The 22,085-nt window shown below is 39.2% G+C and overlaps 3 protein-coding genes across 5 annotated transcripts; 1 reads left to right on the top strand and 2 right to left on the bottom strand.

Annotated features, from left to right (window-relative positions):
• Window positions 1-135: 135 nt before the first annotated feature.
• Window positions 136-3,905, bottom strand: LOC104733746 (glycine--tRNA ligase, mitochondrial 1). Of its 3 annotated transcripts, none has more exons than XM_087477883.1 (10): window positions 3,455-3,905; window positions 3,265-3,335; window positions 2,671-2,883; window positions 2,182-2,567; window positions 1,785-2,097; window positions 1,483-1,707; window positions 1,288-1,347; window positions 1,132-1,212; window positions 626-1,031; window positions 136-530 (listed from the first exon to the last, which is right to left on the bottom strand). In XM_087477883.1, exons 3-10 carry the CDS (start codon window positions 2,875-2,877, stop codon window positions 310-312), a joined length of 1,899 nt encoding a protein of 632 aa, XP_087334009.1. In that variant the 5' UTR covers window positions 2,878-2,883; window positions 3,265-3,335; window positions 3,455-3,905; the 3' UTR covers window positions 136-309. The 3 variants fall into 3 exon arrangements, with proteins under 3 accessions (XP_087334009.1, XP_087334008.1, XP_087334010.1); XM_087477882.1 differs by having other exon boundaries at window positions 2,671-2,967; window positions 3,455-3,757; XM_087477884.1 differs by lacking the exon at window positions 3,265-3,335 and having other exon boundaries at window positions 3,455-3,795.
• An 8,765-nt stretch (window positions 3,906-12,670) lies between these two features.
• On the bottom strand, window positions 12,671-14,252 carry LOC147930866 (uncharacterized). The gene is made up of 4 exons (XM_087477067.1): window positions 13,882-14,252; window positions 13,596-13,676; window positions 13,160-13,448; window positions 12,671-12,892 (listed from the first exon to the last, which is right to left on the bottom strand). Exons 1-4 carry the CDS (start codon window positions 14,250-14,252, stop codon window positions 12,671-12,673), a joined length of 963 nt encoding a protein of 320 aa, XP_087333193.1.
• Window positions 14,253-20,533: 6,281 nt separating this feature from the next.
• LOC104732448 (uncharacterized) lies at window positions 20,534-21,872 on the top strand. The gene has a single exon (XM_010451995.3). The coding sequence runs from the start codon at window positions 20,628-20,630 to the stop codon at window positions 21,696-21,698; it is 1,071 nt and encodes a 356-aa protein (XP_010450297.2). The 5' UTR covers window positions 20,534-20,627; the 3' UTR covers window positions 21,699-21,872.
• Window positions 21,873-22,085: the final 213 nt, after the last annotated feature.

Here is a 22,085-nt window from a genome sequence, read left to right as displayed (position 1 = left end):
CTGGACATGTTGACTATGGTCTTCTTCAGCACAATAGATTCTTATAAGTTCGTGTATATAGAATTTGCCTTTACTTAATAATCTTTACTTTTTCTTTTTGTTTTTTGGAAATGCAGAAATTGTTGGCTACGAAGATTTGAAGATTTGAAATTGTTTTGCTTAATGATTTCATCCAAAATATTATTCATTGTACCAAAAAAAGAAAAGAAAAGAAGATCTGTATCTTCATATAGTAGAACGCCCAATGGTGCGTTACGAAAGTGACGTGTAGAAACCACAAATGTGATATATGCATTACAATTGACCAAATCATTCAGAAGAGTGGTGCGGGAAGCTTGCCCAGACGTCTTGCCACGTCATCTTCCCCTCTGCGACTGAGCTCAAGACGGAAGCTGCCTCCTTCAAGCTGACTCGGACTTGATCTTTGCTGTCTCTTTCTCTGATTGTCACCGATGTATCCGAGTCCACAGTTATTGCAAATGGCACTCCAAGCTCATCGCTTCTCGCATATCTCTTCCCTATCGATGTACCTGTTCACATACACACAAAAAAAAAAAAAAAAACTTTACTCGTTTTGCTCCGTTTCAAAATGTTAACGACTTCCAACTCTCAATTTGTTACGTACCAGTCATGTCAATCTTGTGACTGATGCGAATAGAAGTAAGGCTCTCGGAAATGACTTTGGCTCCTTCCTCGAATTGTTGGTTCTGTACAAGCGGGAAAACCATGCACTTCATGGGAGCAACAAGAGGAGAAAAACTCAACAAGCCCAACTGCTCATCCCCTGCTTTGCCTGGCCTTGTGCTGAAAGAGTGCTCGCTCAGACAATACATAATCCGACCAATCCCAAACGATGGTTCAATCACTGACGGTGTGAATACCCGCTGGTGCACTTTCGTCCTCTCCTTTGAGATCGACACCATGTTCTTCTTGATGGTCACGTTTTTCCCGAGGGTACACACGTAAAACTCTACTTCCCCTTTGGATTCCAGGGTTGCCTTCATCGCCATAGCTTCTTGCTCATTCATCGCCTAAACAAAACAATACACCAAGCGTGTTCTTTATTATAAACCATTACCATGGGACAAAGAAACCTATTCAGTAAAACAATACACTTCAGTGTCAGTCTACCTCCAAAGATTCAACCACTTTCTTATGATCCCCCTTGAATGCAATACCCAAATCTTTCTTCACAGGAGTAATCACAAGTTGCTGAAACAAAAGGAGGAGAACCATATTAAGGACAAGTTGTAAAGACAGAGATGATGAAAATGTCGACTAGAATACCTCTACTTCTTTAGGTTCTGCAAATTTCTCTTCCGCCACAAGAGCAACGCCACTTTTTTCCTGCCATATTTACAACAGAAGGATCTACTTTAGTAAACTTAAGATGGGAATGCATATGGGATTTGAATTAATAGTTATGTAGCTGTCAAACGAAATGATGAGAAGCAGAGATAAAAAGAAAGTTAAGTTTCTTACAGAGTGAGCCTGTAAGTCGTATGCAGACCTATCTGCAATCCCAACACATTCAATCCACCCATATGAAGCCTCAATTTCAGCATCCCAGCAATCTGCTGCATAGTGGGCCATTTCATTTGCTAGATGCTGGCGGAAACGCAGCCGGTTCTTGTCTATGCCAATCTTGGTAAGGAAAAGATAAACTCTCCCAATGAAGTATCCTAGAGTTTCGTTGTTAATAGTTCCCTGTTCGTAATACATATTACAGTTTGAACAATTTTTTAGTTAAAAAAAGAGTGACATGAGTAGAGATGAATACTGACCTTGGCAACAGCTTCCCCAAGGCAGATTTTTTTAGCAGATTGGCCAGAGAGTTGGGCCTCTCTTGGAAACATAAGGAATTCCAATTCTGCTACATTAGAGAATTTAGGATGTGACTTATTCTCAGGGTCGACAAAGTGCTCAATTTCTGCCAGAGTGAATTCACGAACTCTAAGAGGCCCTTGACGTGGAGATATCTCGTTCCTGAAGGCTTGACCGACTTGAGCCGCGGCAAAGGGAAGTTTCTTTCCATTGTAGTAATACAAGTCTCTGAAGTTGACAAAAATGCCTTGTGCCGTTTCAGGACGCATGTAACTGAAACACGTAAGAAAAACAAACTTGATGAGGAATAAAAATCTCAGGAACGAAACTAAGCTCAGGACAAGACAAAATACTCACCCAGGACTCTGACCAGATGGGCCAATGGATGTTTGAAACATGAGGTTGAATGGGTAAGGATCAGAAAGAGGATTCTTAGTGTGGGGAGCAGTGATCCCATACTCTTTAATCTTCAAACCAAGCTCTTGACATGAAAGATCTTCCAAGAGAGCAAGAACATTCTTCAGTTCAGAAGCTTGCTCAGCAGAGATGGTAAGATGATCTTTCTCGAGCTTGTCGTTGCAATAATCCCTGAGCAAGTGGTCAGCGCGGAAACAGGTTCCAGTTTTGTCATCCTTAACCATAAGATCAGTGAACTTATCAACATGCCCTGAAGCCTTGAGAACAGCCTCTGGTGTGACACTGGGGCATTCAATTTCCAGCATATGCTCCTCATAGACGAAGTGCTGTAAAAAAAAAAAACAAACATAAAGAAAAATCAAAATTCAATGTAAAAATAAACAAAATCTATTGTAAGTGGAAAAAAATGAATGAATGATGCTTACTTACTTCACGCCAAAATTTGAGGATATTGTTCTTAAGAGCGAAGCCAGGAGGACCATAATCGTAAAAACCAGAGACACCACCGTAAATCTTGAAAGAAGGGAGGTAGAAAGAACGCCGCAGGAGAGTGTTCCACAAGGTTTGTCGGAAAGCTTCACGGTCGTTTCCGGAGCTGAGCTGAGCCGGTTGTTGTTGTTCGGTAGGAGCGTCCATTGGAATCTGGATCGGAGCCAAGGGTTTGTGAACAACCGAGCGGGTTTGGAAGCGACCATTAAACATTTTCAAAGAGACTTTCATCAATGACTGAAAGAAAGCTGCTTGCTAAGTAAATGATCCAAGTAACAAAACGTAATCCAGATTAACTTGGTCGTGACACAATACTACTACACAGTTATGATGACACAATAAATAACTGCTCAAACATGATTCTCTAGTCCCATAATGGAATCAACACACTACCAAATCAACAATTCGAGACCAAACCAAACCAGCAAACAAACACAAATCGAGACATGAGTGAATCTACACAATGTACAAAAAGATAAAAAAAATTTGCCAACTCTAAACAAACACCCCAAATGATCTAAGTAACAAACGTACCTTGTGAGTAATTAATAGGTTCTGCTGCAATGGATTCAAAACTCTGTAGCTAGAGAAGATTGTACTGTTCCCTAAACAGTTCACAAAAAAAAAAAACAAAAAAAAAAACCAGAAACAAAAATTAAAAGACAAGACAACTACCCAACTGTCGTTAATTATCAATCAATCTCACAGTCTGATGGGTACAAACCTGGTTGCAACTAAAAGACTCGACACTTTAGCAGAAAGCTTAGGAGAAATCAAATCAATCACCGCCGCCGATGTTTAACCGATGAAAGATCTCAAGTGAGAGCTAAAAGTAAGGAGCTTGATGAACAGAGGAAGCTGAATCAATCAGGAACAAGCGAGACGATTTCAACGGCGACGTTGATGAGAGAAGAGAAAGTAAGAGAGAGATACACTATCGAGCCCCAGTAAGAGAGTATCGTCTTCGTGTAAAAACAAAACGATAAGAGGAATCCAAATTAGGGGCTTTAGGGTTAGCTTTGTTTCTGATTTTTTAAAAATTTAATTAAGGCTACTTTTACTACTATAATTTTCAAAATTCAGTCATTGCTTTTTCAGTCCAATCGCTGAAAAATTCGTCATCTAAAATTTTCGCTGAACCAAAGACCGGTTGCTTAACCAGAATTAAGGTGTATGATAAAAAAATTGAATAGAGTTTTTCTTATGGTGATGCTACAAAGATTATGTTTCTACTAGAATTTAACCTGTGGTACACCGCGGAAAAATATTTTTAATTTCAAAATTTAAAATTTATATTGTATTTATTTGTTATTTTATTATTGTTTTATTAATTTTAAAAATATAAAATTTTACAGGTATTTGATATAAGTATTCAAAGTATATGATTTTTGTAGTGTTTTCAAGGTTTTAACCGGTGTGGTATAAGTATAGTATAATAATACATTTATCTTTTGGTACACATCTAAAAGTATTTTAAAAAAAAAAACAGTTCCACTTAACTCCCGATATGGGATTAATGCCAACCCGTCTCACTAAAATCAAAAGAAGTTTTTGCGTAAAAAAAAAAATCAAAATAAGTTTTTTTATCAAGTTTAATTATGTTAATTGTTTTACCAAATTAGCATATTTTTATAGTTTATAATTTTTTCATGTCAATATATATAGTTTATGATAATTAATAGAATTTTAATTTTTTTGGTACTTCCTCAAAAAATAAAAAATAAACCAAATTATATGAGAAGGAGGGGGGGGGGGGTTCAACATATTTAATGTGACATTTTATAATTGGATTTTCGGTTTAGGAAATTTATTAATGTTAATATAATTATGGAGATTGTAAACTTTTGTTATGAAAAATCTGTTGTATATCATTTAAATTTGAGAGATTCTAGCATCCATAAAAATAGTTTTGGAGATTTAATGGGTTAAAACTTTAATGGGTAGAGTTGTTTTTGGAAAAATATGAATGTATAGATGTTGTTAAGATTTTATGGCAATAAATGTAACAAATGTTGGTCAATTTAAGAAAGTTTAGTATTTGAGTTTTTCTGCAATGTTATTTATGGAATTGTTTTAGGGGTTAATGTTGTAAAAGAAAATTAAATAAGTAAAACTTAAAGGGCATAAACAAAAATATACTTCAAAAATGTTAATAAATTATTTAGGTTTATCGGTTTAAAAATTTAGGTTTACTAGTTTAAATTGTTAAATTCAGAATATAACTCATGATATAACATAGTACTGCTTGTTTATTTTAATAATAATTTAATAAACTCAATTAGATATACCTAATATTCTAAGTTGATGGTGTTAACAAAATAATGAACTGACGGTTTACTAAAAATTAATGATATAATTTTCAATTTTTATTAATACACAAACTCATCCGGCTACATACCCAAACACAATTTTTCTTCCTTGCTTAAGTAAGACATGCATGTTTTTCAAAATCCAATAACAAAAAATGCAAAAAAAAATATAGTTACAATAATTTACGTATTTTATGATGAATTAAAGCAAGTAAACTAAATAAATCAAACAAACATGATAAGAAAATCGTAATTTTAATTAAAAAATATTATTTTATATTTCAAACAAAATCTTTTAATTGTGTTTGGTTATAAGGATAGTAAATAATTAATTGAAGATATTGTAATTAATTTAATTAGATATTGTAATTAGTCATTGATTGATTAAGGAGATATTTTAGGGAATTTTGTTTAACCCAAAATATTAGTTTTAAATTTCAATATAAAAATTAATGGTAATGGTATTCCTTGTAAATAAATAGCAACTCTATGATTTATTTGCTAAATGTCTCCAAAAATGTATATATAGATGCTATATCTGGGTTATGAAATTTGTTATTTTTGTTCTCCAAAAGTGAGGGAGACATAAGCTCAAGCATCACCAAAGTTATTAGAATTCCAGTGTATGTATCAACCGTCTAGGACAAAATCCGGCGAAATAAATTAAACCAAAAAACCTCTCATTTTAATAAATATATTTAAAATTTTTCCATTTTTTTTTGGTTAGTTTAAGTATTTTGGTTATTTTTGTTATAAATTAAAGATATATTCGGTTTTTAATTGTAACTGAACCATTGTCTAAAAAAATTTTAGTCGATGTGAAACGTTGTAAATAGTTTTTTTTTATTTCCATAAATTTAAAATTTTTCTTTTTCTAAAAATTCTTAATATAGAAAATTCTAGAAATTTAGAAAATATTAATGAATGATATGTCAAATCATGATAGATTGTTTAATATAATTCTTAATATAGAAAATTCTGGAAATTTAAAATATGTTAACGAGTGACATGTCAAATTTTGATAAATTGTTTAAAATCCTATGTGGACGCTTTAAGGAGTTTATAGCTCCTACTTTTATTTAGTATAGACTAGGTTTTGAATCCACACTACGCGTGGGTTTATTTGATATATTTTGATGAAAATTATATATGATTGATTGTGAGAACTGAAGTCAAACTTCAATTCCCGGAGTGATTTCTGTGCGGGGGTGCTTGACACCGTTCTAGTTCCGAACTGAGTGAAAGACTAAATATTAGTTGCAAAGTGAGAATGTGTTCTTATTGCCAAATGAAAAGTTTTTCGATCCCCTTTACATTCTCCCCCTCTTACTTTTATACTATTCAATTACAATTAATTCCATATCAATTTAGTCCGTAAATCTCGACCTCTATTCAATGTATTCAAGGGAATCTTTGACCGCTCCTCCGAGATCCGAGATGACTTCACTCTTCCGTTTTACTTTACTTCACTTTCTTGGATCAGGAAACGATGGGCCGACCTGGGCGTAGCTTTAGCTTATATTGTCCATTGGGCCTAGGCCCAAGCCCATAACTTAAGGTGACGGATTACGGTACCAACAGTTGCCCCCCAAGTCTCCCGAGCTGATGAGTTCGGGAGACTTTTTATCTTTCGCTAAACGTTTTGGGAAACTAAAGATATCCCGTATCCCACGATTGATCGTGTCAATGATGGGGTTTGCCTTCCCGAACAAGCATCAGGACCCACTATACTGAGCAACACGCTATAAAGAGAGAGAGAGAGAGAAGAAACGGGACTTCTCGTCTTCCCAGGCAATCATTGCTTTCCTCTAACCGAGCTTATAAAGGTATTCTCTCCCTGCTCTTTATTTTTCAGTTTTTGCTTTTCAAGTCTTTTTCGCCCTTTTTTGTCTGTTCTCTGCTTGTCGCCGGAAAATTCGTCAATCCTTTCAGATCATTTATATTCTTACTCGAAAACCATGACTCCTCTGAAATCTACCCCGAGTAAGGTCGTTAAACCGCTCATCCCTGGTGCTTTCGGTCCTCATAAGCCGTCTGTTCTTTCCCAGAACGATGAAGCAGAGATTAGAGGGTCATGCGGAATCCCCTCGGAGATCAAAATCCGGTTTCCCGAAGTGCACGAGTCACCAGAAAGTCCCTCTCCCGGTTATTGTTGTGCGTTCGAGACTTTTTTCTCTGCGTGCGGACTATCCTTCCTGCTTCCCGAACTCATCGTGCGGATGATGTTCAAACTGGGCTTCATCCTTCCTCAGATGTGTCCGAACATTGTTCGGACAGTTCTATGCCTTCAAACTCTGGCAAAAGAGTTTAATTACTCGTTATCCTTGGCCGACATCCTCCATGTCTATACCGTCAAGACAGAGGGTACCCTCTACGTGAGTCCGCTCTCCGGGCTCAAAGTTTTTGACGACCTCCCAGAGAAGGATGAGAAATGGAGAAAGTCATATTTTTTTTCCCTGTCAATGAGCTCACCTTCGGACATCTAGCAAGCTTGCACGTTTCGAAGTGGGCTTCGAAAATTGGTAACGTAGCGTACTTCGCTTAGTGTTAGCTAATCTAATATTATTGCTTCTTACCAATACTTCCTTTTGTTTCAGTTCATTTCGAGCAAGGCCAGCTATCCGGTACATTCGCGGAGTTCTTTTCCCGATTCTTCAGCCAAGGCCAGATCGCCTGGGACTCTTTCTCGTGTGAGAGAATTAGAGAGTCAGGAGCCAGACTCAGAAGGCGCACCCTTGTTCGTTCTTCTCCTCCTCGAGTTTTCGACACTTCCTCCATGGGCTATAGAGAGGAGAAAAACTTCAAGAGGGAGCTTGAGAACGCAGAGAAGGAAGCGAAGAGACAGATGGCTGCTGCTTTTGCCGAAGGGAAAGCTCGCATTTCTGCTAGGAATGCTGATTCCACCGCCCCTGATGTGAGCGGGGCCCCAGGTCTCCACCCAGATCCTTCCGAACCCTCCGTGATTGTCATCACAGATTCTAATGAGGAACCCCGGGAGGTAGAGGCTTCTCCTCTAGTACCCGATAGCGGTCGTGCCGATGGGAGCTCCCAGAGGGCTGAGCAGACAAAGAAGAGGAAAGAACCTAAATCTTCTTCTTCTTCACGCGAGAAAACCCGAGCTTAAACCAGTTCCTCAGGGGGACGAGCGCGGTAAATCCTGCCCGAGGGATGTGGCCCCCCTCTCTGAGAAGAAGTCGAGGGATGGAGCCTCCATCTCTGAAAAGAAGTCCAGGGATCCCAGAGCGCCAAGGAATCAGGAGGTTCCTCTGTTAGGCTCCCCTCGAAAGAACAACGCCCCTCACCTCGTGCTAAGTTGGATCTCCGTGGTAATGGGTTTACATTTCTGACTTAAAAGTTGTATAACTCATCTATTTTATACAGCTCCTCCTGCTCCTCCAGCAGACTTGATGAGAAGATATACCCGACCTGGAGTTCGTGTCCCGGATTTTGCTGATATGTCCGAGACCTACCGTGGGAACTTCTTCCGGTTCGCAGACAAAGTCGTAGAGGTTGGTAGCCCACTCACTCAGGTTTTATATAAATGTGTATTCCGCAGATGATGATCGAGTTCGACAACTCGGTAGCGTCTTATGAAGAGCAGCTGTTTGTCTCGCCTTCAGTCTCTGAAGTGACAAAGTGTTCGAGCTAGAGACCCAGGTGGCGAAGTTCACCCGACTAGAGGCAATAAACGCAAAAACTGTGGAGAAGGCCGAGCAGATTTGATCCCGGATGAAGAAAGCCGAGCTTCAAGTACTCGACCTCGGAATTGCCAACGAGGATCTGAGGGGGAAGTTGAAGAAAGCGGGTGACCTTTATTACGAGGCCTCGGAGAGCGAGAAAGCTGCCAAGAACAGGCTCCATGAGGTCGAACTTTGCAACCAACTCTTGGAGGCCAGTAACAGCAGCGAGATGGAAAAAGTTCGTAGAGAAGAGCGCCAATCGATGAGACGAGCTCTTCGCCCTTTGATAGAGGATGTGAGAGCGCGCTTCGAGGAGAGGGAGCGTCTAACCCCAGCTTTGGCCAAGGCTGCTGAGATTAAGGCAAACCGGATGCTGATCGAGGAAATCTCGAAGGGAGAGATTGCTGACCTCGAAGTTGAGCTTGAATCTATTGGCGATGACGAAGAAAAGGCCGACAGCGATGTCGCAAAGCCTTCTCCAGCCTCTTGGCAGACTCAACCCCCTGAATTTCTATGCAGCGAGCCCCCACTGAGCATCGTAATCGATGAATCTGGGACTAACATCGGGCAGATGTCGAACCAGGAACTAGAGGTGATCAGAGCTAATACTCCCAAGGCTGATGCACCCGAGGTGTCGCTGTCCGAGCTTTTTCCTGACATTCCCGAGGAGTTGACCGCGAGCGCTGTGGATCAAAGTTCGGGCCCTGATCCCCCCTCTAATTCACGAATTCCTTCTTTTGTTGGGGTTGTTTTGGGCCCACGTAGCCCCCCTTTTCGTTGTCTTGTATTTGACTCAGTTCAGAAGTTTTTGGTCTTAGTGACCCTCCCATAATATTATCTGTTTTATTAGTTGATCTGTTTTGCCATATATTGCATGTTCCGCATTCGCTTAGAAAGAATAACTTTTGATAGTCGCAAAATTAAAATAACTGCTCGCTAGGGTTTACGAAGTGAAGTAATTCACCGAATGAACTTAGCGAAACAATTTCCAATGAAGAGTCGTAAAACTGACTTAGAGCTGATAGAAAATTAAGTTGTGTAAAAGTTGATACGAAGTAAGACTTCGGTTTAAAGTTCGGCAATTTCCGAGCTGGGTTTGCGAAATCAACACGGATCACAATTTTTGTACGAGGTCTGGTTTAGATTTACGAAGTGAGACTTCGGCTCAAATACATGAAGTGAAACTTCAGCTTGAGGTTACAAAATGAGACTTTGGCTCATCGACACGAAGTGAGACTTCGGTTTAAAGATACGAAGTTAGAGTTTGGTTTTAAGATATGAAGTAAAACTTTGGTTTAAAAACAAACACACGAAGTAGGTTTTTGATTTTTTAACGCGCGAAGTGAGACTTTGCTCTTAAGTTACGAAGTAAGACTCCAGTTTTATGTTACGAACTGAGACTTCGGTTTTTTTTTTTTTTTTTTTTGACAAATGTCACGAAGTAATACTTCAGTATTTAAATTTTAACAAAGTGAAACTTCAGTTTTAAAATTACGAAGTAAAACTTCGGTTTAAACAAATGTCACGAAGTAAGACTTTGGTATTCAAATTTTTACGAAGTAAGACTTCGGTTTTTAGTATCAGTGCGAAGTAACACAAAAAGTTTATAGAAAACTTTTAGTTTTATTAAATGCGGATAGCTGGACCCGAAGTGGGCTGCCTACGTACCCTTTTGGGATCAAGGCAATCGTAGTTTGATACAATGTTTAAATCGAACTAAATGTAAAAACGTTTAAGATGTAGAGAATTCCAGGACCTCGGCACGGGTTTCCCGTTTGAATCTTCCAATCGATAAACGCCATTCCGGACTTCGCAGGTGATCTTGTATGGACCTTCCCAACTGATTCCCAATTTTCCTGCATTGTTCTCTTTGGTGTTTTCATGGACCTTCCAAAGGACTAGATCGCCAACTGCCATATGCCTGCTTCGGATCTTGGAGTTATAATAGCGGGCAACGGCATTCTGGTAATTCTGCATCCGAACTGAAGCTCGATCCCAACGCTCATTTATGATATCGAGGGTATCTTGTAGAAATTCCTCATCTCCACGGCCTGAAGTGGATTTAGCGTGGAACGGACTCCGGGTACTTCTATGTCAGCTGGGACTACAGCATCGACTCTGTATACCAAGAAAAAAAGTGTTTCGTTAGTGTCCCGGCGGGGTGTTGTTCGGATTGCCCAAAGTACGCTTTGCAGTTCGTCCGGCCAGTGCCCTTTGCGAGAGTTGAGCCATTTCTTTAAGTTAGCTAATATGACTTTGTTCATTGCTTCGGCTTGCCCATTACCTTGTGGGTAACGAGGAGTTGACTTGCTGAGTCGTATTTTCCATTTCGCACATAAGCCTTCAAACTGCGAGGAGATGAACTGCGGGCCATGGTCTGTGACGATTTCATGGGGAACGCCGTACCGGTAGATTATGCTCTTCAACACGAACTGCTGTACTTCCTCACTTCTTACTTTCGCATAGGCCACTGCTTCCACCCATTTGGAGAAATAATCAGTAAGGACTAGTACGTACTGAACTCCTCCCAGTCCCCGATGTAAAGGGCCAATGATATCCATAGACCACCTCATGAATGGATAAGGTGCAGAAACAGAAGACAGGAGTTCGGTAGGCTGATGGATTGATGGAGCATGCTTTTGACACTTCTCGCATGTTTGGGAATATTCCTTGCAGTCGGCGACCATAGTAGGCCAGAAATACCCTTGTCTCTTGATTTTGAAGGCCAGAGTTCGCCCTCCGGAGTGATTTCCATAGGGACCATCATGAACAGCTTGCATTAATGCCGCGGGCTCCTCGCCAGCGACACACGTTAGATAGGGACCAGCTACACTTCGGCGTAGGAGTACTCTGCTATAGATGCTATACCGTGCACTGACGATTTTGAGTTTCCTAGCTGCCCACTTGACAGCTGGGAGTTCCTCGTTTTCCTGGTAGGCCCAGATTGGGTTCCGCCAGTCTCCTGCCCCCCCCCCCCCCAATTGTTGGTGTCCGTATTGCTCGAAGGTGTGTGCGAGAGAACAACTCGGTCGATGGTTGGTGGGCTAGATGGTTTTGGAGTTTGGATTGTGTCTTGTTCGACCATAGGTGGGTGAATAATGTCTGGAGTAGGCGTGATGGGAGCTGAGTCCACCTGTGGTGGGGGTCTGAAATCGCCTTGCGAACCACTTCTTTGGCAGCTAATTTTTTCTTCATTGCCCAAGTTACCACATGCGAACTCTCTAAACGTATGCTTGGAAATTCGATGACCTCTACTGGGATAATTTTTGTAGTTGCAGGGTCCGAAGTCGATGCTAGCGCTGCTAAAGCATCTGCAGCAGAGTTTTCACTTCGTGGGATCTTATTGATTTCGAAATCGTCAAACTTAGTCGCTAACTCCCGAGCTGCCGCTAAGTAAGCTTCCATGCGCCCATCCTTTGTCTCGTACTCTCCCAGAAACTGGTTGGTGACCAACTGTGAATCACAAAAAGCCTGGAGCTTTCGTACACCAATTCCTACTGCGAGAGGTAGGTCAACGAGAAAAGACTTATATTCAGCTTCGTTGTTTGATGCACTGAATGCCAAACGAAACGACTGCTCGATCACTTCACCTGTAGGGGAGGTGAGGCGAACCCCAATCCCTGCACCTGTCCTAGAAGAAGCGCCATCCATGTGCAACGTCCATGGGACCTTGATATTATCTTCAACCGAACTGGCGAGTGGGAGTTCTATATGGAAATCTGCCAGCACTTGCGCATCCTTAGCGCAAGTTTGAGTTGGGAATTCGATGTCATATTCACTAAGCTCAACTGACCACATAGCTAATCTTCCAGACTGGCTCGGACTGTGTAGTACCGTCCGAAGTGGTTGTGTCGTTAGGATTACGATCGAGTGAGACTGAAAGTAAGGCCGTAGTTTCCTTGCCGAAGTAACTATTGCTAGGGCCAACTTCTCCATTATAGGATACCTGGATTATGCCCCTGTAAATGGCTTACTGACATAGAAAATTGGCCTCTGTTCCCCCATTTCTTCGCAAACCAACACTCCACTCACTGCGCTGTCAGAGACAGCTACATAGAGAAAAACTGGTTCACCTAATTCGGGCTTAGCCAAGACCGGAGGTTGAGATAGGTATGCTTTCAGCTGAGCAAATGCTTCCCCGTACTTTGCATCCCACACGAAGTTTTTCCCTCCCTTTTTTAATAGTTGGAAGAATGGGAGGCACTTGTCCGTTAATCGGGAGATGAAATGATTGAGAGCTGCGACCGTCCATTATGATGCTGCACTTCTCGTAATGTTCTTGGGGAACTCATGGATAAGAAGGCATTGATTTGCCTCGGGTTTGCTTCGATTCCCCGCTCTGTGACGATGTAACCTAAAAACTCTCCTGATGAGACTGCAAAAGTGCACTTTGTGGGGTTAAAACTTCATTCCGAACTGGTTCAGAATGTCGAAACAAACTTTCAAATCAGTAAGGTGTGAGCTAGCTTCCATGGACTTCACCAGCATGTCGTCAATATAGACCTCCATGGTCTTTCCGAGTTGTTGCTCGAACATCCGATTCACTAGACGATGATAGGTGGCTCTAGCGTTTTTCAATCCAAACGGCATCACTTTGTAACAGTAAGTCCCGCGGTCCGTAATGAATGCGGTCTTTTCCTGGTCTTCCGGGTTCATGAGAATTTTGTTGTAACCAGAGAGAGCATCCATGAAGGACATCAGTTCGTGCCCCGAAGTGGACTCGACTAGCCTATCGATGTGCTGAAGTGGAAACTGTCCTTAGGGCACGCCTTATTCAGATCGGTAAAGTCACCGAAAACTCGTGATTTTCCATTTTTCTTTTTTACAACCACCGTGTTCGCAAGCCACTCAGGATATTTTACTTCGCGGATCTAACCTGCATTCAGTAAGCGATCTACTTCTTTTGACGATTTCAGCTCGCTCAGGGCCAAGTTTCCTTCGCTTCTGCTTTATCAGCCTGAATGTCGGGTCCACATTCAATTCATGTGAGATTACCTCCAAACTGATCCTGGGTATTTCGTCAACGGACCACGCAAAGGTGGACATGTTTTCCTTCAAGAAGGAGATCAACTTGGTTCGGAGCTCGCTTCCTAACCCGGCTCCGATCTTGATTTCCTGGTCTGGAAACTTATCATTAATAAAAATAGACTCAGTAAGGTCACCTTTGAGCTGGTTCAATACTGGATTCTTCGTGACCTCGAGCTGTGGTTGCTATTGAACCAAAAGCTTGTGACTCGCGAGATAGCAACTTCTCGCCGTCCTTTGACTTCCTAAAATTTCTCGAACTCCTTGCGGGGTTGGGAACTTGACGCACTGATGGTATGTTGAAGCCACAACCTTCATCTGAAAGCCAAGGGGTTCCCATTATCGCATTGTAGGCTGCAGGTCGATCAAAGACGGTGAACTCCACCATCTTGACTACTCCTTGAGTGGAGACTTGCAGTGTTATTATCCCTAATGACATTGATGTCTCACTCGTAAACGAGACCAGAGGAGAAGGTGTTCTTCCAATGTGCTCTTTTCCGATGCCCATTCTAGTAAGCGTTTCTAAGAATATTAAATCCACCGAACTCCCAATATCTATTAAGATCCGGCACACTTCGTGATTTGCAATATCCAGCGATATGACAAGTGCATCATCATGCGGAGTACTCAGTTCCTCGGTTCTTTCTCCGAGAAGGTAACTTCAGGCAAATACTTCGTAGTGATTCTGATTCGCTTAGGCTGCAGGCTCGTGAGCTTCTGCTGATGATCCTTTATTGCTGTAATGGGGTTACGGAAGAGGCGTGAGCTTCCCATTATGACATCTATTCTTTTCTTCAGAGATGTATCCCCGTCAGTTTGCTTTTGTTTCTTCAACGGTGGAACATCCTCATTGACTTTGGAGACTGTTTTCTGATCATGCTCATCAATAGTCACGCTTGGCATTTTGCCAGATACAAACTTTTCTGCGAGGAGGTACATCAGTTTTTTGCAATCCCGGGTCGAATGTGCATTTGTTTTGTGAAGCTCGCAGTATGCGTTCTCGTCCCGAACCCATTTGTTACTTGGGAGCACTCCGCTCTTGGAGCGTGGTGAAAATGGCAGTTTGGACGGTGAACTCTTTGGGGAGCCTTTCTGTGGAGATTGGTTCACGGCAAACGTAGCAGGTCCGGACTTCGGTGTTGAAGGTGGAGTCTTTTTAACAGATGCTTTGAATCGGGGCTTGGAAACAAATTTATGCTTTTGAATTGTGGTTGCCTTTTCTTCTTCCGCAATTATCCAGTTCGAAGCTCAATGCAGTGCGTCCTGGATAGTAGCGAACTGGTTCACAGTTAGCTCTTCGCAAAAACGGGACTCCATCCAGAGACCATTTTTCAGTGCAGCCAAGGCAGTTGAATCCGAAAGCCCCAGAATTTGAACTTGAATTTCCTTGAACTTAGTGATGTATGACCGGAGTGACTCCCTAGCGACTTGGCTTAGGTTCCAAAGTTGAGCGTCCATTACTGCTGTTTCAATCAAACTAGAATATTGCTTGATGAAAGAAGTTGACAGCTCTGTGAAGTTATTAATGGAGCCAGCCGCCAAAGATGCGGACCAGAGCAGAGCAGGTCCACAAAATGTTTATGCGAACAACTTACAGTATCCAGCGTCCGCTTCGTGAGGCTTGAGGTCCACGCGACTAGCTGTCAGCAAGAAACTCCTTTTCCCTCGTAGCTCGTGAACTTTATTTTTCTGGTATCTTTAACGCGAACTCGGGCTATCTGATCAGAGAAAGGAGTTTGCTTTGACTCTTCAGTCACCCAGAAAATATATGGTGCCGAGGTGGTCGCACTGTGCATCATAGATCGCATATCCCGGATCTCGCTCTGCATACGATGGAGCTCCGGGTTGGAGGCATAGCCCGGAGTAAGGATGTTTCCTCCCACGGGGGGGAAACGAACTGGAACGTCAGAAGATCCAGCGATATCGAGCTGAACCGGAGTGTGGCTATCCCCGACCAGCGGTGGTGCTGCCTGAGTATTTATCTGAGGTGGGAAAGTATTCCTCGGAGTCGCAGTTGTTGTTGCCGGCTGTGAGGTGAAAGGTGGAATGACGCCGGCAAAATCCAAAGCACGTCGTCGCGGGTTTTGCTCTGAAGACAGGAGATCAACTTGATCGGCGTACACGCGGTGAGAGGCAAAAAGATCGGCAACCGAACTGGTGACTGTCTCCAAGCGGGTAGAAACCTGTCCTTCCAGATTGTCAAAGCGCTCGGAGAGAGCAGCGGAGGCTGCTTGCTGACGGTCGGATTTGTCTGACAAATCCTGTTAAAGTTTCTGGATTGCTTCTAGAGTTACCTAGTTGGAAGAATCAGTAGCCATAACGACGTTTGTATGGTGTGGACCCGGAGGTGGAGTCGGAACTAGTGAGAGTACAGGTGAAAAATCCCCCTCCTTCTAGCGCCAAATGTGAGAACTGAAGTCGAACTTCAATTCCCGGAGTGATGTGCGGGGGTGCTTGACACCGTTCTAGTTCCGAACTGAGTGAAAGACTAAATATTAGTTGCGAAGTGAGAATGTGTTCTTATTGCCAAATGAAAAGTTTTTTCGATCCCCTTTACATTCACCCCACCTCTTACTTTTATACTATTCAATTACAATTAATTTCATATCAATTTAGTCAGTAAATCTCGCCCTCTATTCAATGTATTCTAGGGAATCTTTGACCGCTCCTATGAGCTCCGAGATGACTTCACTCTTCCGTTTTACTTTACTTCACTTCCTTGGATCAGGAAACGATAGGCCGACCTGGGCATAGCTTTAGCGCATATTGTCCATTGGGCCTAGGCCCAAGCCCATAACTTGAGGTGACGGATTACGGTACCAACATTGATGACCTTTGATAAAATAATATCTTATAAAAATTTAAATTAGTATTAAGGAAAAAAATAATTTTCAGATACGTAATTTAAAAAAAGATAAAAATCAGTTGTGTTATAAAATCAAATCTGATAAAAAATCATGAATTTAACTCGACGTCCAGGTGAGGCAGATCAAACTGGTGACCTCACATATCCTAAACCATTTCTTTGACCACCAGAAAAAATGAAACAATTTTTTAATCATGAATTTATATCATTTTCATATTTAATTGATCGCTACCACCTATGTTTTCATGTTTTTTATTCAATGTTTTCTTATTCTTCATATTCTTTCTTGTCATTTTCATTGTCAACTTTTATGATAATTGTCATCGTTACTTTTACCGTCCGATTTTTTGTTATACTCTTCTTCTTCTTCTTCTTCTTCCTCGTCAACTTCTTCAAATTCTTCCACTGAAAATTTTTTTTTTAGACTACCACACAACATGTTAACCCATCAAAACTCAAGTACAAAATCATTTCTTTTCTCATAAAATTTGTGCAATTCATGAAGACCAGCATAGTCAACACATGCACCCAATTATTGATAATTTCATCCATATTCTTATTCGGTTTTAGATCCACACATATTGAAACTTCTCAAACCAAAATCCTTACTTGCAAAAAAGTATAGTTAAAACAATATTTGTGCTTTTCGTTGATCCTTTTTTTTTAAACTCAAATAACATCAAATCAAGGTCTTGCGACGTCAATCCTTCTTTCTTAGACTTAAAAATAAAAATTTTACTGCAAGAATATCAAATCATCTGTAAAGTCATACACAAAAACATGTTTTACAGCTCATAAGAGATATAAAGTACAAACGGAGATAAATAAGATATTTTCAAAATTATTTAAAAATTTGATATATAATATTTAGTAATTCTTAAACTTTAAAACTTTTAATAGTGATTAAATATTTTAAACTTTAAGATGTAGTTTAAATATTTATAACATTTTTTAGAGTATAAATAGTTAAAATAATTTAAACTTTTTATGGAGGTATTTATAATATTTTTAAATATTCTATAAAGTTTAAATATTTATAATATTTAAACCTTTAAAATTTTTAATTTGCTAAAATAAATCAAATTAAACTTTTAAATTTGGAAACCTGATAAATTAAGTTTCCTGCTAATTTATACTTAAAAACATATTAGTTTTATTTATAATGGTTCTCGGCCTTTGTCTAAACTTTTCTAGCTGATGTGGGACGTTGTACATATTTCTTTTATTCTATAGATTTTTTTAAAATCTAATTAATATAGATTACTACTATATTTCTATAAATTTTTATTAGTGAAATATATAATTCTTATTGGTTGTTTTAAATCCTCTATGGACACCTTTAGGAATTTATATCTTCAATTTTTTATTAGTATAGATATAATATTTTAAAATTTCTATGGAGATTAAGTAATTATAATATTTTAAAACATTCTATGAAGTTTAAATATTTTTAATATTTGAACATTTTAAAAGTTTCAATATTTATAATATTTTAAACTTTTAAAATTTATAAAATAATTCTCTTAAAACCTTTTAAAAGCTAAGAAATTTTTAAAAATTTATAAATTATAATATTTTGAAACATTCTTAAAGCTAAAACTTTAAAGTTTCAATATTAAAAATATTTTAAACTTTTAAAAGGTTTTGAAATATATTATTTAAACCTTTTATTAAGTTTCAATATTTATAATATTTTAAACTATTGAAATTTAAAAATTGTAATATTTAAAATCTTTTTAAAAGCTAAGAACTTTTAAAAGTTTCTAATTATATAATATTTAAACCAAAATTTAAAATATTATAATATTTTTTGAAACTTTTTAAAGTTTTAATTTGATCAAATAAAAAACTGGATCAAACCGAATAAATCTTTTAAACTTGGACGTCTGAAAAAACAAACTTTCCTGTTCATTCGTTTTTGGAAGCATATTAATCTTATTTATACTGATTCTGAACCATTGTCTAAAAAATTTCTAGCCAATGTGGGACGTTGTACATAGTTCTTTTATTTCCATAAATTTAATATAGAAATAAATGACATGTCAAATCCTGATAGGTTGTTTAAAATAATTCTTAATATAGAAAATTCTGGAAATTTAGATTATGTTAATGAGTGACATGTGAAATCTCGATAGGTTGTTTAAAATCCTATATGGACGCCTTACGGAGCTTATACCTTCTACTTTTATTTAGTATAGATTTTGGGATATTGTTGGGATTATCTCTAATGACTAGGAGAATAATTAGGATATTTAAAATTTTTATTTTAGTTTCTGAAATATATATAATATTTTTAAAATGGTTAAATATTAACAAATGTATTTAAATTTTTTTCATAAATTACAATTATTGGTAAAAAACTAACTGATATATCAGATTTTTATCATTTTAATTCCTTTTAATTTTAGGTACTTGGATTATATGAACTATAAAGTTGTATTACTAATTGTAATTTGTTTAAAAAAAAAAAATCATTCTAAGTCGGAGTTTCGAAATTTGCTTGTATAGTATTATGTAGATCACATTGTCTGGGTGTATTCTGGTTTCACGAAATTTGCGGCGGCGTGGTATCGCATGTGATTTGGGCTGTTCACGATGTGGTGCAGAGGAGGAAACAGTAAACCATGTTCTGTTCCTCTGTCCACCAGCGCGTCAGGTGTGGGCTTTATCTCAGGTACCGTTAGGATCACATTGTTTTCCGGTGGAGTCTGTTTATGCTAATATGGATCACTTCTTGGATCCCAAAAGCCTGGGATCCCATGTGTCAGCTTTCCCGTGGATTTTGTGGTATTTATAGAAGGCGTGTAGTGCAAAGGTTTTTGAAAATATTACGGAGCGGTCAGAGGAGGTTGTTCGGATAGCTGAAGGTGAGGCTTTATCCTGGATCCAGGCTCAGGAGGAGGGTGAAGATGTGGTTTCAACTTTTCATATAGCGGTTGCGGACTCTCGTTTACGGGGGCCAAACGTTTCCCTTCCCATGTTCTTCTCAGGTTACCGTTGTTTCGTTGATGGCTCTTGGAAGTCAGAAGATCGTTTCGCAGGAGCTAGGTGGTTTTGTACTCAGTCTCAGGACCCGAGGCCAAGCAGGGGAGCAACTAATTTTCAACGAAGTCTTTCCCCCTTACACGCTGAAGTGGAAGCTTTCATTTGGATGATGCGTTGCATGATCGAACATGACTACCGTGATGTGGTTTTCTACTCAGACTGCGCTGATTTGGTGAAGATGGTGTCTTCGCCACACGACTGGCCGGCGTTCTCGACGTACTTTGATGATATAAAGATGGACAAGAAGGAGTTCTCTTCCTTTTTCTTATCTTTTATTCCCAGAAATGCAAATGCAAAAACGGATCTTTTGGTATGCTATGCGCGTACCGCAAAATGTTTTGTATGTAAACAATTTCCCTTCGCACTGGCTTATATGAGCTAATCTTTTGTACAAAAATATATATATATATATATATATTATGTTGATCAAATGAATCTAAATTTTTTCATAAATTTACAATTATTTTGGTTATTTTGGTCGAAAAATATCTGATATATTAGATTTTGTAGTTTTAATTCCTTTTTTTAGATACTTGGATTATGTTAACTTTAAATTTGTATTATCAATTGTAATTTGTTTTTTTTTTAAAGATTATCCTTCAAGTCCGAGTTTCGAAATCTGTGTTAAATTTGTATTATCAATTGTAATTTGTTTTTTTTTTATAAGGATTATCCTTCAAGTCCGAGTTTTGTATGTACTGCTTATGTAGATCAAATAATAAAATGAATCACTGAATGTCATTGTGTAACTCTATTTTAATTAATCTAATAATAAAGTTAATTGTTGAAAATAAATATATATATTGTTTCATACAAAACACATGCCACCGACATCGGTTTCTATGACTTCTAATCAGAACAGTAACAACGACATTGATTTCATTATTTATAGACATTAATTTACATACAAAAATTTCAAAATTAAACCTTTTCAAAACCCTAAGCTTCCTTCTTCTCTCAATCGGGGGATTCATGGATCTCTTTAAATCAGTTCTCTCCGAGTACGATCATGAACAACAACAACAACCAGATGAACCCACAGCTTCGTCGTCTTCATGGAGCTTCGGCAATTTAATCAAAACCCTAGCGACAAAATCCGAATCTGTAATCGGATCATACCGCCGCGATTTCGAGGAATTCGGATCCGAGTTGAAGAAAGAAACCTCCATAATCCGACAAGTAGCTTCGAGATTACCCGATTCCCTCGAGATCGGCGCCTCCGTCGCTTCAGAGTCGCTCGAATCCGTTGGTCAAGCCATCGACGATATCGGCGCCTCCGTGTGGAAATCAACGGCCAGGATCATCTCTCATGGTAAGGAGTCTCTGACAAAACCACCACAAGGCTCCGATCGTAACCTTAGCTTACCTGTGAAACCCTATAGTCGTTTCGAGATGATGTTGCTTGCGATACAATCTGATCAAGGCACGTTCGTTAGAGAGCCTGAAGATTTAGTTGATTTCGAGAATTGGAGTTTAGGGTTTAAGTTAGAGGAGAGGAAGAATGAGATTGTTGTTTTATTTAATGAGAACAAAGGTGTTAAAGAGATCTATGAGGAGATTGTTCCTGCTCAAGTTGATGCTGAGACTTTTTGGAGGAGGTATTTTTATAGAGTGTATAAGCTTGAGCTTGTTGAAGAAGCTAGGGTTAAGCTTGTGAATAGAGCTATTTCTGGTGAAGAAGAGGAGGATTTGAGCTGGGATATTGATGATGATGATGATGATGAGACTAGTGGTGAGACTTTGTTGAATCCAGATTCAGAGACTGTGGTTTTGGAGGAGGACAAGGTGGGGAGCAGAGCGGTTTCGTCTAAGGATAGTGATATCTCGGTGATTTCGACGCAGCCTTCGTTACCTGAGGTTGAAGATCTTGGGTGGGATAAGATGGAAGAAGATATCAGGAGCAATGAGGGTAGGAGTTTGGAGTCTGGTCAAGGGACTGAGGAGAAGTCTGGTTGGCCAAGACGGGTCAGTGTAGCAACAGATGAAGAAGAGGATTTATCTTGGGATATTGAAGATGAAGATGATGATTCTTTAAAACAATAAACAGAGGCTTACTTGTGTTGGCAAGATTAGTGTGTGATCAATGCTCAAGATGGTTGGTTAGTAGTTTACTAAAACAAGAATTGCAAAGCTTTCTTTTTATACATGTTTATTATTATCGTGAACAATTTGCACATAAATACATAAAATGCATATACAATTCTTCCTAAACAAAAATTAATTTGTATGAGAGTGCGAATTGCAAATATAGAGGAACAAAGCTCCACCACGTAGGGGAAGCTAACACTAATAACTTAAAACTTGTGTAAGCTATATTCACATATGTTTTCTCTCACGTGCTACCACTGCAGTTTGCTAAGAGCAAACATGGGGAGTTCTCCAAGGAGAAACCCAATCACAAGCTGAAATGTTTGTTAGAATCAGGATCCT

The sequence above is a fragment of the Camelina sativa genome, chromosome 12, assembly GCF_030686135.1.
Source record: "Camelina sativa cultivar CO46 ecotype springtype chromosome 12, ASM3068613v1".
In the NCBI taxonomy this organism is placed as follows: domain Eukaryota; kingdom Viridiplantae; phylum Streptophyta; class Magnoliopsida; order Brassicales; family Brassicaceae; genus Camelina; species Camelina sativa.
Note: the sequence above shows the minus strand (reverse complement) of the source record. Positions and strands in the feature narration are given on the sequence as shown.